Raw genomic sequence first — 16,276 nt, forward strand, 5'->3', positions numbered from 1 at the left:
AATTATGTCAAAACACATAAGTTAAAATTAGAGCTTATTCACTTTACCCTTTAAAAAAAAAAAAAAAAGCAGCCCCTTTTTCTTCCGCCTTTTGCTCATCAGCCCTTTAAGGCAATGATGAAACCAAATGTAGCTTTTTCTTACTTCTGTTTACGCTTGTTCGTATTTCTTTTGTTTTGAGTGAGAAAAATAAGAAAGAAAGACAGACAGAAAGAAGGTCTTTTGCATGGCTATGTTGGATGCTTAAAGTTTTGTGCTCTTCTGCTCCTACGGAGGTCTTTCTTTTACTCTGCGACCAAATGTGGCCAATAAAGTGAGTGCAAGGGCAGGTGTGAGCAGGAACAGTCACCGTCCTGCAGCTCTTCTGCACAGACCCGACATAGAGGGTCCATCACAGGGAGGGCGCAGTGCCCACGGGCGCGCACAGAGCTCCCTTTCTTTAAGAAAAGGCAAAGGGGAATTCCTTATGGTGGATGCTGCAGCTATGAGAAGCCTTTTCATCCGGCTGTTTTTCAGAGTCTCCACTGGCTGCGTTAATTACAGGGCCCGGGGCTGCACTTTGAGCTCGCTGTGCTCATGCATGCTCTTGAGAAAAAGCCGCGCATCTGATTCTCACGACACGGACGAAAACCACACACAAATACGCGCGCGCGCGCACATGCTCGCGCCCGCCTGAGCCCGCGGAACCAGTCAGCCAGCTGCTCGGGGACATTCTTGTCCAGTCTTCTGCAACTTCGGCTTCACAGACAGCAGCAGCCAGTGACACCGAGGACGACGTGAGCTGGTTTTAAGACGTGGTTGTTTGTTTATTTTTTAAATCCCCACTTAGCCCAGCAGCTCAGGTCAGAGGATGTGGAGCGTCGCTGCTCCTGCCAGACCTCAGTGAAACTTTTGTCGGTGAGCGGAGCGCACACAGAGGGGAAGAGCTGGACCCGCAGCCCGTGTGTCGGTCACCGGAGAAGATGGGAGACTTCCACTAGGCTGTCTCCGAGAAAACATCATGGCTGTAGACGGTAGGAAGGTTACACTTCAATATTATTAATAATAATAATCAGTAACTCTTTTCTAAATAGTCCGACTCGCATTCCGCCGAAATCTAAAGCACGCTGATTCCATTACTTTAACTCAATACTTGCTAAACCAGTTTATCTGTTACGTAAGTGGCCTCAGCTGGAAAGAGCTCCTGAAATAAAGTGCAGCTAAATGCTGCCACATTAAATCTATTAAAAACAGACTCTGTCATATACATGCATTCAGACATTATAAGAATATTATGCATAAGAAAGGAACAGAAGGGGGTCGCTGATGGTCAGTGACACAGTGCTGAAATGGACAGCGCATCCAGCATCGCCACTATCAGTGTGACTGTTGCTGTGGTCACTTTTCTGCCTTGGCTTGCTCTTAATTTAATTTACTCCCAGCAGCTAGCTTCTGAAGTCCTGATGTGCATATTTCTGATAGGTAAAGATGTGTGCCAACTCAGAATTTTAAATACCCCAAATAAGAGCTTTAATTTAAGGTATATTCATCCAAAATACAAGATTAAAGATATTTCAGGCAGGCCACACACTTCATAATTAGTTTAGTAAGGATTTTGATCATGAAAGCGTTTCCTTTCCAGTACTGGCACTTTTTAAAGAGAAGGTTTTTTTCCTCCATTTGAAGGGAAAAGGCTCTGACAAATAGTCTTAATTATGCATTCTACATCCATGAAAGGGGCACATTTGTGTTTACAGCGGCAGCCTGGGTGAGTAACACTCTGAAGGAGGGTTCGTACATGCCTCGAGTAAAACCTCAAAGAAACCAAAAATCGCGCACCAAGTTTTATTCGTAATAACCTGATAGTGCTGGTTTGCCTTGATGATTGCAGGACGCAGCCTGGCTCCGCTCTCGGTGGGAGATGGTGAATGACAGAAAAGAGAAGCACAAAGCAGGAGAAACGAAGGCACTCTTTCATCTCCTCAAAACCTCGTTTCCCCCTGACAGCCTCTCTCGTTCTGTCCTCTTTTCAAATTCTCTTAGTCAACTTAAGATATTGAAAATGCACATTAGCGCACACGCAAACACAAGCTGCACACGGAGCTTCAAACGTGGTAAGAAAATCCTTCCAATCTGGCACATGAATGTGTAATGACCCGTGGCTTTCTGCCAGAATCTGTGCCAGTAACAGCGTGTTTACTGTAGTTGCACACTCTTTAATTACTGGATGTTGGGAAGCCACCTGCTGTTGAGTCAGTTTGGATATCTGCCTGCAGGCCTCGTCCTAATGATGAGAAAGTGGCTTGTCTCACAACTCTACAAGTTTTTCACAAAGTAATTGTGGTACCTGAACGCTGACTTGCAGGATTTATCTAGGATCTTATCAAGGCTCAGATAACTAACTCAAGCCTGGTTTGTGTCAATAGAGCAGATTTGCAGGAATTTGCTAAGGAGACCATTCCTGAATGGCAGGTTGTCCATATGGTTTCAACCCTGCCTTTTGTTTCCAAGTCATGCAGAGTGGGGGAGTAGGGAAGTAGTCCCATGCTGTTTTTACACTGTCAGCAGGTCTGCCTGTCTAATCATTATACCCCCTCCCTTTATCTCTCCAGCTGCATCCAGTTTCAGTTTCTGCAGGCCAGCTGTGGAGTACAGGGCTCTGCCCGAGGACTTTAAGCACCAGCTGAGTCGACGGACAGGTGGGAACCTGACCTGGCATGACGGCCGCGGACAGAAGACAGCGGGAGGCAGAACAGTGAAGCTGCTACAGCAGCCGGGGACCGAGGCCCTGCAGGTACTGAGCACCTACATGACTTCAGCATGTCAAAAAGCGCACCTGGTGCATGTTGTCACAATCCCCTTAGGTTTTTTTTATTCTTGAAGCTCAGGGTGATATGTTTCTTTCTGCCTAATTAAGCTTGATGATGTTTGCCACAAATCCAGAGTTAGGAAAACCATATATATTTACTTTGGAATTCTAATATGTTAAAGATTAATTTAATTGCTAAAAATTTAACAAGAAATGTAAGAATGCAAACCTAATCAAAGAAAAGGAGAAAGGTCCTGTGCCGATAGTTTCTCAGGTCAGACACTGAAACCTTTACTTTTTCACTCATTTTAGAGTTTTTTCTGATACTACAGAGAAAAATAATGACAAGTTTCCGACTAAAGTTTTTCACGTGAACTATGTGCCTATCTGAAAACACGGCCGCCTATCTGGGCATGATTAGCTGGTTGCAGGCATGACTGCTTAAACTAATGGTCACAGATATGACTGTGGTGAAATGTAAACAAGAGGGCCAGTCAGAAAATCAAGCCTCATCATTTAAGCACCTTTAGCCAAGTAAACAGACTCTATCTGGACATAGATGTAGAGCTTCTTGTAGGCCATACACTATGTCTATGATGTTACAATCCTATTTGTCCCAGTGGCTTTGCTGATCTGTGTTGAAGGCATCAAAATAAATGTGTGTGGATATATACACTTCTCTCTGTATCTCATTCCAAATGCATTGATTTTTGTAATACAGTTCACTACATGGAGATAGACACCTCAACGCACCGTGGATGACTTACAGGTGTTGTAATAACATGTAACATCCACAAGGACTCAGAGATGACCAATATAAAAGCCTTACTTTATATGTTTATGTAACAGAGGCAGTGCATGTTAATGAACATTAGCAGGAAAATATAAGATAGTTTATTTAAGTAATTATGCTGGATTAATTTAGATCCGCATCCCCTGGGTAGCTTGCATTCAAAAGCACACAAAGACACACAAAGTCAAAAGAATAATCCAAGTCCTGCATCATCCAAAGTTAAAAACGACTATAGAACTGGTTTGCCACAATGTGCTGTTTGAAATGTGGCTTAAAAGTAGGAATTCTGCTTTATTACAATTAATAAGCAATGGCAATATTTAGTTCTTTTTACTGACATGAGCTACTTCACAGTCACCTATGTTTTTAAGCATATACATTTTTAAAAATCCACTAAGATCAAAATATTGTTGTTGTTATTTGATGCTACCAGGATGAAATGAAAATTACTTTTTTTAAAAATCAAAGCTTTTAGTGGCTTTTTTGAAATATGTTTGCAATGAATAAAGTGTCGTTCCACCTGTTAGTGGCCAGGTAGCAAAATCTTTTAACGTTGCATTTTATGATGTTAGATAACTTAGTAGAAGGACTTTTAAAGGTTAAATAGAGTTCATTTTGAGTCCAAGATACTTAAACTTGTTTACAACGTCATGTCCTCGCCTTGCAGTGAACACGCTGGAGTGTGTACTCTCTGCTGGTTGTTTTCTGCACATCATACACACTGTTTGATATTTACTAAAAGACATAATTTCGTAAGCCAGTCCTGGACCTGAGCCAGTGCCTGTGCCTGGGAGATTTTTCAAATTACTAATGCATCAATATGTTTAATAAATTGAGGGTAATCCACATCTACATAACTTGTCAGTATAATAACCATTTATAGCCATTCAGTTTCCATGGCTATTAAGCACTGTTGTATTTCACTAAAAATAACTATTGTGATTTATGTAAACTGCACCGATGGCGATATCAAGAAATTAGTGGTGTTATGTGTTTCTGGTTTTATTTTTTATTTTCCATTCCACTGACTTCTTGCAGACATGAAAAAGTTGCACTGCTCATACGATAAACTGCTGTGTTTGTTGCATTAGCAATATATGAGCACATGCAAAAACCCCTGCTGCCGTTTGGCAGCTCTTCTCTCAGATTCTGCACGGAAAAGTCTGAAATAAAAAAAAACTCATAGTCTGACAAATGCAGCCGGTCATCATCTATTGTTGTAAATGGACACTTTGTTAGTTGAGAATGAAAGTTGCCCTCCCCCCAGCGGGTTGGTGAGCTCTAACAGCCTTTTAGCTTTAAATAGCACAGGTCTTCCTATGCTCGCACTATGCTGCACCACCACTGTGCTTGTTGACTGAGAGCAGAGAAAAGCTGAATTTATTTTGATCCTAACTGCCTGATAGTATCCAGCCTGTGCCTGTTGTTTCAGGATAATAAACAGTTAGCCATTTCTATAGATCTTCTCGCGTGAAAACGTCCTCATATCTACTTCCACTAGTCATTCTGTTCCGGTATAAATTAATAGTTTTTTGTTATCTGATACAGCATTGTCTCTTCACACAGCCAGTTTGGGCAGCAGAGACAATCCATTTATACTGTAAGCTGGCCTCATTTAAAGCTCTTGGTTACAAGTCAGAGAGCCCATGCCTTTGTCTTCGCCCCATGAAAGGCTCTTTAAAAGGCTGTTACAAGCTGAAGCTAAAGCTGCAAACATAGAACTGGGCTGGGCTGATAACATAGTTGTATGCAATGCATTATGTCTTTGCTTCAATCCTCTTGGATGCACATAAAGTAGTGGTCTGTTTATTTTTGTCTCGACGCACATAAACTTAATCGGTGTTGTGTGTCTGTGCTGCATTGTAATGTGTTTACAGTATTTTCACTTCCTCCATTGTTAAGTTTTTCCACTTACTTTTTTTTTGGCATGCTGTTCTCGTATTCACTCTGTCAGTATGCATCTCTGCCACCTCTCACAGGCATACAAACACTCATTATGGTCTCTATAGTGTTTTTATACTTCACAGCTGTGGACTCAGAGCAGCAAAATACATATAGTAACCGCTGAAAGGAAAATTATTTGAAATGTTTTTGGTAATGACTTCATAATTTATGTGTGTGGGTTGTTGTTTTTTTAGTGAGAATATAAACTATATATTAACTTCTGATTCTAAACTGGTGCGCTTAATATGCCTTAATAAAAGGTCTTTAGTGTTAGTATTCCTCAACCTGTTTAGATTTATTAATAGAACCAGCGAGAAGAGGCTTTGGTGCATGTGTTTACTGAGATATACTTCTTAAGTTTTGACCATGAGAAATAGGCCCATATTTGAGGTGTTAAAATATTAAACTACTACTGCAATAAAGGCTTCACTAAACTAAAAATTAAACAATAAGAAACCAGAGCTTAAAACACAATTTTAAATTTAAATAATAGGAAAATATACATAGCTATACATATAAATACATAACTTTTGGTCCATATTGATGTGATAGCATCACACAGCTGCTGCAGATATGTCAGCTGTACATCAATGATGTGAATCTGCTGCTGCACCACATCCCAAAAGTGCTCTATTGGATTGAGATCTGGTGACTGCGGAGGTCATCTGAGTAGAATGAACTCATGTTCATGAAAGCATTTGAGATTATTTGAGCTTTGTGACATGGTGCGTTATACCCATCGGAAGATGGGTATATTGTAAAGGGATGGGGATGGTCAGTAACAATACGTAGGTATCAAAACTCACCTATTTTTGATACCTGACTCCTGTCAGCTGCAGTTCTTAGCTGACAGGAGTGGTACCTGGTGTGGTCTTCTGCTGCTGTAGCATATGTGCTTTCAAGATGTTGTGCATTCAGAGATGCTCATCTGCAAACCTTGGTTTTAACGACTGGTTCTCTGAAGCAGTTTTGGCACTCTCCTTTGACCTCTGGCATCAACAAGGCATTTCTGCATGTGTGTGTGTGTGTTTGGTTAAGGTTAAGGGTTAGGAATTCATTTTTGATGGTTAGGTTGGGTAAGCGGCTAGGGAAAGCATTATGTCAGTTAGATATCCTCACTAAGATATGAAAACGTGTGTGTGTGTGTCTGTGTGTGTGTGTGAGAAAATCTCAGTAGATTAACAGTTTCTGAAATATTCAGACCGGCCTGTCTGGCACCAACAGCCACGTCATGCTTTAAGTTTGAATTTCAGCAGGTCGTTGAGGTCAAGTTGCTGCCATGTGATTGGCTGATTAGATATCTGCATTAACGAGCAGTTGAAGATGCATACCTAACAGAGTGGTCAGTGAGTGTATTTAAATTAGTTCTCAAGTGACCCTTGTCCAACTAAATCATTGCTAGGGTTTTGCGATGGTTCTTGTTCTGCCTCTAAGGGATCTCTGGCCTCAAAAAGTTCTCCTACTTTACATGACTGTGGTCAATTTTCACATATTCTGACATTTTACTGGGCAAACAGTCGTTTTATTCACAAAACAATTAATAATGAAAAATCATAACCTGCAGCCAAATTAGAAATGGAGCTTTTTGGGATTTGGGGGGATTGTTTTGCATATTGAAGGACGTCTGACTCATTTTATTTTTAATGAATTAAGGGAAATGTTCACTCCTAATCAAACAATGTTTAAAAAATACCAATAAGTAGAAATCCTTTGTGTGATCACTCCGACCACATTTATTCATATACAAGCAAAACATGAGGGTTCAGGTTTTTACAAAAGGTAGGGTGTGAAGTGAGGAAAAACTTTTTGCTGCATAAATGGAAGTGATGAAAGTAAATCCAGAGGGTGAGAAGGAAGTCTAAAGATAAAAGCTCACCATAAAAGTATTCATGGTGCATTAGAAGTCAGTCAGAGGCAGAAAAATACTTGATTCAAACTCTGAATGTGTCTTTCTTTGTTATTTAGATCCCCATTAACTGCATTGCCACAGCAACAGTATCTGCAGCATGTCAGTGAAAATGATGCACATCACGTCCGACATCCCCGCTCACAAAAAGACTCGGCAGTAAACCTCCCAGTGAGACAAAACTGTAATCAGAAAGCAGTAATCACTCTGAAGTAAAGCAGAATAGGTCACTTTCTTGATCAGCATCGCATGTTTTTGGAGAAATAAAAGTTTAATATCATTAGCTGCTTGATTTATTGTGTGAAAACTTCAAGACAAATTATTGTTCTTTGTGTTAAACAAAATTTACACAGGGGGGGAAACAAACTGAGTGCACTCGGCTCCAAACCCCAAATCCTCTATTGAGTGTTCAGCTATGCCAAATACAAAAACAAACAGATTAACTGGCTTCTTATTTATTGTTGGGGAAGAGCATATTCCAGCTAAAAACCATAATCAGCATAATCTGAAAAATCTCACCAGGTGAGGCTCACACTGAGGACCACAATGACGTGACAGAAAGACTGTAAATGTCGCCCTGTGTGCGAGTAAACCACACAGGACGACATCATTACAAAGTAATTTGTCATTGTGCACAGTTAAAACTCCTCTATGTCTTTAAAAATTGTGTAACATTATATATTAAATTACATTAAACAACCCAAAAGTGATTATTGATTAAAAACGTCTCGCAAAACATTAATGTTTTGTTTGTTTCAGCTCACAGCTCGAAGCCCAATGTCATTCATTCTCCCCCAAAATAAATAGAAGAATACTCACATTTTGTAGCAGTTTTGTGAACAGGCCAAAGTCATTTGTATATTTCATCACAAATTAATTACTGATCACAATAAAAGAGACTTAAAAATAAGCAGGGTGGCATGGTGGTGTGGTGGTTAGGACTACTGAAGGTCCTGAGTTCAAATCCTCCATCTGGCCGAGTGTAGTTTGCATGTTTTCTCCGTGTTTGCATGTGTACTCCGGCTTCCTGATAAGGAGGAGAATGGATGGATATTGTTGATATACTTTCAGTATCTGTATCCTTGCACTACACTCCGGTGTTAAAAGCAAGCAAACTACTTCCTTTTTAGTTACTTCAATTTTTAGTGCAGATCACCATTGTGTTATGGAAAATGTGTTATGGAAAGACTGCAAATTCTCCAGAGTCTGTGATTCATGCAGGAGTGGAATACTTTGTCTGTCCCATCTGTAACAACTGAAAATAAAAATACATAAATAAATAATAATAAAGGTCAATCAAATGGACCAATACAGCAAGGCCGTGATGTTCCACTTGGTAAAGTAAATCCGTTGGGCATCTTTCTTGGCCTTCAGACCGTAATTCTGATGGCTAAAAAAAAAAAAAAAGGAGTTGAATACTTTCATTCTTCTTGCTATTATTCATATTATTACTAATATTATATTTTAATGAAATGAATCATTACTGACATCCTATGGATCAAAAAATTGTTGGTGAAGTGATGAACATGCTTAAAAAAATATATCAAACTCACCATTTTTGGTTCTATTTTGAGAATAAGAATGTTTTTAACACCACTGCATCCTGACATATCAGGCAGACCCTCCTGCAAAACATTTTCTCCACTGACTCTTGCACATCAGCCAGATGTGATATTTTTTATCTTGCAAATGAACTGCTGAACTTGCTACATTTTTAAAAAGTGATTGGCTGATCAAAGGCGCAGCTTGATTACAACTCCAGTTTTGCATCCTGTACATCTATATGATAAAAGAGCTGAATCTCAACATGACACTGGCCTACATGCATGTCTTTGTGTGCTTTTCTGCTGCTGTTGCTGCTGCTTGTTCGCCACTCTTCTAGGGAACTTCACAGCTACACAGATGTGCCTACACTGCCTATACATATGGCAACGATCACCCCTGTGTTCTTTAATGAGGCTGAAACATGTTCTAGCCCTGTAGAGGCCCAAACTTGTCATCTTTTGATGTATATAAGGCATGTGAAATGAAATGTGATACTCAATATTCATCTTATAATCCTCCCAGCAGATGCTCAGTTAATTGGCTGTGTGCACATGTTATGTACAGCGAATAAAAGACAGTGTGCAGATTTGTACACAGCGCATGATAGATGTGGGTTGTATGGATGCACAGCGGCAACAGCAGGCGAAAAGATTAAAAGAGCTTTAAGGTTCATTCAGGTTTTAAACGGAGTCTGAATTTTGTGCCATTCCTCTGGATATATTTTCATGGGAGACATCTCCTAGCAGTCAAATGCCACCGATAACTGAATATCTTTGGCAGTTAATGAGAGATATGCCTGTGGTAGGTTATCTATCTCAGCACAAAGCACATCAGTACAGTATGTCCCCTGTGTGGACATGTTAGTGTGAAGTTTAAGACTTTCTTTTTTAAAAGATAAATTAAGGGATACAAGTCTCTAGTGTGCACAAGGGAGGTAGAACTGGCCTTCAGCTAATTGAAGGATGATTCACTAACTCAATCCCTGGCTCCTCCTGTTGGCATGTCTTAGACCTAAATACTGAACCCAAAGAAGTGGAAGTAGTGTAGTAGTATATCTGTGTAGGTTCTCAGGCATCCAGGTCATTGTCAACTATGGAGCGTGGAAAGAAAAGCAACTGCACTTTGTTATGTTTCTTGAAGACATTTCACCTTTTCAGTTGAACTGAAGAAGCTTCTCGGATAAGAGGGGAAATGTCTTCAAGAGACTTGAAGAAGTTCAGTTGCTTTTATTTCCAAGCTCTTTAGATTAGTGAAGTAATAGTGCAAAGGACTTTGAGTCGTTGAACAGATCTCACCTCTGAAAAATGCTGTCTGTTTACTTATCTTAGTATCTCTCTGTTTGAAAGAATCAACCTGGCATTTTTAAACACGGCAACAAGGGAAATGGCTGCAAACCGAGGAGCCTCATTCACCAACGCAAACACTTTTTTTCTGTGCTTAAGTGCTTTCTGTCTATCAATCACACACATTCATCAGAGAAAAACTTGGGGTTAGTATCTTTCCTAGGGACATTTGGCATGCAGAGTGGAGCAGCCAGGGATCAAACCACCATCCTGCCAATTAACAGATGACCTGCTCTACCGCCTGAGCTACAGCTACGTCTTCTGTGGTTGGTGCCTGTAGATTTCAAGATTTAAAGTTCAAAATAATCCTTTTTTTTTTTTTATCTAAGACTGAGCATTGCTGTAGCCTCTGTGTTCTTCTTCTGTTAAGCTACTTCAGCTAGAATAGAATAGAATAGAATTCAACTTTATTGTCATTGCACATGCACAGGTACAGGGCAACGAAATGCAGTTTGCATCCATCCAGAAGTGCTTTAGCCATGATATAGATATATTACAATATATATTAGCAATAATATAGATATGTAAGTATATTACAGAAATGGGTCTATTATGGTATGTTATAATGTACAAGGTATGAAGTATGTTATGAATATTCTATAACTATAAGTATGTACAGGCTGTAGTGAGTACAAGCTATGTACAGGCTATGAACAGGATATAAATATGAAATAAAAAAACTATACAGAAATCTGAGATATACAGTTATACAGAAATGTGAACTATGCAAGTTATAAACAGTTGTGGGATTAAAAATTATCGTATGTACAGAATGATTATTTACACAGAACTATACAGTAGTGCAGTTAAGATAAGTGAGATATGTGGATAATTTCTACAGAGGCTATATAAAGTGCTAGTGGTTGTGAGTGGTGGTTCAGTCCATGTTATTATTGTGTGTTTGAGGGTACAGTTGTCCATTGTGTGTGTGTGTAGGTGGTTGTGGGTGTGTGTATATTCAGTCCATGAGTTTAACGTGGGTTAGATGTCAGGAGGCAGAGTTCAGGAGTCTGACAGCTGTGGGGAAGAAGCTGTTCCGGTACCTGGTGGTCTTAGTCCGGAGGCTCCTGTAGCGCCTCCCAGAGGGCAGGAGGGTGAAGAGTCCATGTGATGGGTGACTGGGGTCTTTGATGATTTTCCCAGCCCTTTTCAGACACCGCTTCCTGTAGATGTCCTTTATGGCAGGAAGTGGTGCTCCGGCGATGCACTGGGCAGTTTTCACGACCCTCTGCAACGCCTTCCGGTCTAAGCTACCTAAAGCTACCTTCCCCTTTAAGACCAGCCTGTCTGTTCTGATTGGCTCCCCCTCAGAAACACATGATTTTAAAAGGTGGTGGATGGTTTTCTGTGCTCAAAGCCAGTGTGTGTCTTGGTAATAACAATATTAGGTATATGCACTCTGTTTGACATCATTTCGATCCAAGAGTAGAAAAACTGTCTGAAGTTGTGTATTTAGTGCCATTTTAAACCTGAGATTTTGGTTTCACTGAGCCACTCACCGTGGCTCAGGGGGTTGGGAAGCACATCTGTAACCGGAAGGTTCGACCCCAGCTCTGTCTGTCTTGGTCGTTGTGTCCTTGGACAAGACACTTCACCTACCGCCTACTGGTGTTGGCCAGAGGGGCCGATGGCGCGATATGGCAGCCTCGCTTCTGTCAGTCTTTGGGTTCCTTGAAAAGCGCTATATAAATGCAATCCATTATTATTAATGTGCACATACTCTGACCTCAATATGTGCAGCTTTACCCAAGTTTAATGTGAACGTCCACTACTGCAATGGTACACATATGACAGAAATAAGAAAAAAAAAGCATTAAATGTCCCCTTATGTCACTAACCCTCTGCATTTATCTGTATGTTTTCCTGTCTGCCTTCTTATCTACAGTACCGCTCCAGTGACAATTATGGAATATATCACACGAGCCCAACACAGCCCAGCCTGATCCGTCCTGTTGTTCTTTGGTCTCAACAAGATGTGTGCAAGTGGCTGAAGAAACACTGTCCACACAACTACCTGACCTATGTGGAAGCGTTCTCCCACCACGCCATCACAGGTCTGAGATAGTAGAAAAACAGTCCCACTAGTGAATTCATGAATTACAGTTTAATTGTAAAAAATGACTTTGTCATCACCTTAAAGGCCGAGCATTACTGCGCCTGAATGGGGAGAAGCTGGAGCGCATGGGTTTAGTGCAGGAGACACTTCGACAGGAGCTGCTGCAACAAGTGCTGCAGCTCCAGGTGCAGGAGGAGGGACGCAACCTGCAGCTGCTCAGCAGAGGTGAGGGTGTGTGTGTTTTCAGTCTTCCCAGTCCTTGACTTTGAAGACACAGTTTGACATTTTTCACATTAAAATTTCTGACTCCTATTCCTGTCAATTAAAAATGAATCTTTAGCTAGCAGTGGTTTAGCTTAGCACTAAAATTACATGTTTTATGATGAAGATAGCTGGAAAAAAAATATCGAAGATGGCTCCATAGTTTGTGCTGCCGTCCCACAGCAGGAGGGCCCAGGTTCAAACCCAGGCAGGCAGGCAGGCAAGTTAAAACTTGCATGCTCTCTATGCTTGTGTGAGATTTCTCCACTCTGTTTTCTCCTGTCCTTGTAAAACCTGCTGCTGCTGTAATTATGCGTATCTGTGCCAAGGATACATTTCACTTCTTGGTTGAATAACGTTGGAAAAATGTTGGTGGGTGTAGTTCCGAAACAAAGGGGCTTTTCACATGGGAGGCATTCTGCTGTGTGTCCACCGCCACCAGCCCTGCATCTGTCTGGAGTCAGGGAAGTGTTATGGCTCTCTGTGATGTAAATATGAGAACAGCAATGTAAACAAACAACACTTACACAATAAGCGGGTCTGTTTTCTATGTTTTCCATTCACTTTATTCAGATGAGACTACTGTGGTTTTAATATACAAAGCAACACTGTGACGGGGGCCCCACCCTGTGGGGTGCTCGGGATAGAGCACCTGGTGGCCCATGGTGACTGGCCAGATGGAGCCTGAAAGCAGTGCATGGGTCAGCCCTTCTGTTGGCCCAGCACTCACACGGGTTCAGTAAAAGATGTGGTTTTCTTTGTTTCTTAAACCAATTTTTTGTTCACATGTCTGTGAACTACACTAAAAACACTGCGACTTCTCATTGAAAATAATTGGATGCTAGCAGTTGTTATAAGCCAACAGTGGAGTTTGACGTAACATGGCTTTAAGATTAATGGAAAAGATTCAATGTCTTTAAATCATGCAGTGACATTTTTTGTCAAAATTCTGTTCAAACTAGAGCTAAGAGAGATAGCAGAGAGGATTTTCTTCCATGCTTGTATTAGGCAGCAAAGTAAGACAGTAAGGCTGAAGTCCCCAAGCTAAACAACAGACATTAGTTTCCTCTACCTGCACAAAGTCGCTGCTTACAGCTCATAAAACTCTCCTAATTAGAAGCATGAGAGCCCAGTAGAAGTGGTTGCATCTTAGCTGTGCATGATTGGCAGAACAAATGAAAATCAATCAGTTAAACAACTTATCAGAAACTCTTGGCTGGCTGTGCCTTTTCAGTCTTTGGCCTTTTTAAAAAAAGGAAGTAAAAGCTAAAGTATAGAAAGTCCCAGTTATGTGTTTTTGTGGGGGTTTAGGTGGAATGGATGGATGCCTGAAGAAAGAGTTTGACTCACAGCACCCTTTTAATTAACAGCAGATTGTTGGTGTTACACTTAAACAGTGTTATGTGTTAGAAGTGCTGGTAGGTGCTTCTTTTGCTAGCTGCTTTCAGGTGATTCCTGCCTTTATGCTAAGCTACTTTATGCCAACGGCTGGTTGTCGTCTAGTATAGATATAGACGCGTTAGGGATGTTATGATACTAGAAATGTAGTAGTCAGTACTAATATCAGTGTTAGTTATATGATTGTTGATACCCAATTAAATAACATAGCTACAAAAAAGCGAGCAAACAAACAAACTGAATGTTCCTTGTATTTAAAATTAGCCCCCTTTATAAAAAAAAAAGTTTTATATCACTGACATGGTTGTGGCAGACCATTTATTTAAAATGTTAATATTACAGTTGTTGACAGGACACAGGCTGAATTGTTAGGATGGTTCCCATTTAGGCTATGGAACAGAGCTGATGTCACAATGATGATAATAATAATGCAAAGTAGTTCCATGTTGACTTTTACTTCTAATAAACAAGTCTGGGCAGAGCCGTCATGGCAGCTGCACTAGTCGCATGTAGGATAGGCGCATGGTGCCTCTGTCACTTCCAGACCTGCAGCCTCGGTACAGATACTGTCTATGGTAGATGTAATAAAAGGACAAAACAAACTCGACGTGGATGGGTGTGTGTTTGTTTGTGTATCTGTTTTTTTGTTTTTCTTCTCTTTCAGCGACAGTGTGTCCTTTTGCTAGAGTAGATAACATGTTGTGCTTTGACCTGTGATCTTATCTTTTCTCCTGTTTGTCCCCTTTTCTATTTTCTTTTGTATTCTCTTTACTTCCAGCTGTCGGCTCAGGCATTATTGCACTATACATGTATAAAAATAATTAAATAAAAAGAAATCGGCCAGCAAAAGGAGCCTATACAGAGTTTATAGTGATCCTCTTGGCAAATCAAATATGTTTGGCACATCAGTGCATTCAGACCATGATTCTGCTTGCTGAAGCTTGTAGAAAAGAAAGGTTTAAAAACAAACATTAAACAATTATTGTCACATTTTGAGAATTTTGATATGAATTGGTATCTTCTGATGATATCCCTTAGACACATGTTATATCAGGCCTTGTGGCATGTGTCTCTTTAGACTGAACATAAATGTTTGTGCTGATTTTTTATGCTCTAGTGAAAGAAAAGCAATAGTCATAATAAGCAGTCTGTTTTTAAAACTGACTTAATTTTCATGGACTATCCTGACACAAAATGGTATTTGTCACAGTTTGTGTTACTGTGTTAAGTTGTCCTAAATTATCTGACTGTTAAGTCTTTTTCATGGTACAGCTCAGTAACAGCTAACTGACATATATTCCTGATTTGTATCTACAGAAACCGTCAGACCTCCACAGTGTTGTTCAGATGGACTTGTTTTGTCTGCAGATTCCCAAAAGATAAAGTTAAAAGGCATTCATGAACCACAGCACTGAAGATAACAGACTCAAGACATGACAAGTATGGGAGTATTCCTGTCGGTCCAAAAAGCATCTGCAGAGAGCTGTAATATTGAGTTATTATTGTGTTTTATAATTATGTTGTAGAAATATTACAGTTATCAACAGAAAATAAGCCTTTTGTACAGTTCTGACATTTATAGCTAACCAGAACAGTTTAATCACTTGTAAATTCAGAGGGTTGGGATATGTACGGATTAGACGGTCCAGCTCCCACTGAACAATATGGTGGCAGCAGTGATGTATTGTTCCAATAACCAGCAGGGACCAACACAAAATCTGTCTATACTTATCTGTAAGATCGAGCGGTGAAAGCTTATTATTGCACCTGTAAAAAACAAAAAAAGTTTAAAAAACTTGCTATTAAAAGTAAAAAAAAAATATCTGAAAAGTGTTCATCGTTCTGTGTTTTGCAGGTTCCTTTGGAAGGATATCCTAGCTGGATGATGGAAACACCGGAGTCAGAGTACATATAATCACGTAACATGAAATGTGAATCAGATCTGTAGGATATGTGCATCCAGCGAGCTGTGGTCTCCAGAATAAAGCTGTTAACTGGAAGTTGGCAGCTTTTCATTCCCTGTCTGCACGATAAACTGATATCATCTTTACAGACTGACTATGAACTGTGATGAAAAAGCATCATGACAATCCATTTATCAATTTATTGCCGTCTGTGATTAATTATTAATTAACTGTTCCTCTCTTACCGTCTCTTCCTCTCATTCTTCTCTTTGAAACGTTTTTTAATGTCAGAAAAACAAATTAATAAATACAAATATTAAAATTTAGTCGTTTTTTTG

The 16,276-nt window shown here is 40.1% G+C and overlaps 1 protein-coding gene across 2 annotated transcripts; it reads left to right on the forward strand.

Annotated features, from left to right (window-relative positions):
• The first annotated feature begins 358 nt into the window (after positions 1-358).
• samd10a (sterile alpha motif domain containing 10a) lies at positions 359-16,264 on the forward strand. Of its 2 annotated transcripts, XM_084915865.1 has the most exons (6): positions 367-1,013; positions 2,592-2,773; positions 12,205-12,373; positions 12,460-12,600; positions 15,352-15,474; positions 15,890-16,264. In XM_084915865.1, the coding sequence occupies exons 1-5, from the start codon at positions 1,001-1,003 to the stop codon at positions 15,447-15,449; spliced, it is 603 nt and encodes a 200-aa protein (XP_084771991.1). In that variant the 5' UTR covers positions 367-1,000; the 3' UTR covers positions 15,450-15,474; positions 15,890-16,264. The 2 variants fall into 2 exon arrangements, with proteins under 2 accessions (XP_084771992.1, XP_084771991.1); XM_084915866.1 differs by lacking the exons at positions 15,352-15,474; positions 15,890-16,264 and adding an exon at positions 12,764-15,345 and having other exon boundaries at positions 359-1,013.
• The last annotated feature ends 12 nt before the right edge of the window (positions 16,265-16,276 follow it).

Source organism: Perissodus microlepis, chromosome 20 (genome assembly GCF_051167445.1).
Source record: "Perissodus microlepis isolate ML-2025 ecotype Zambia chromosome 20, ASM5116744v1, whole genome shotgun sequence".
Classification (NCBI taxonomy): Eukaryota; Metazoa; Chordata; class Actinopteri; order Cichliformes; family Cichlidae; genus Perissodus; species Perissodus microlepis.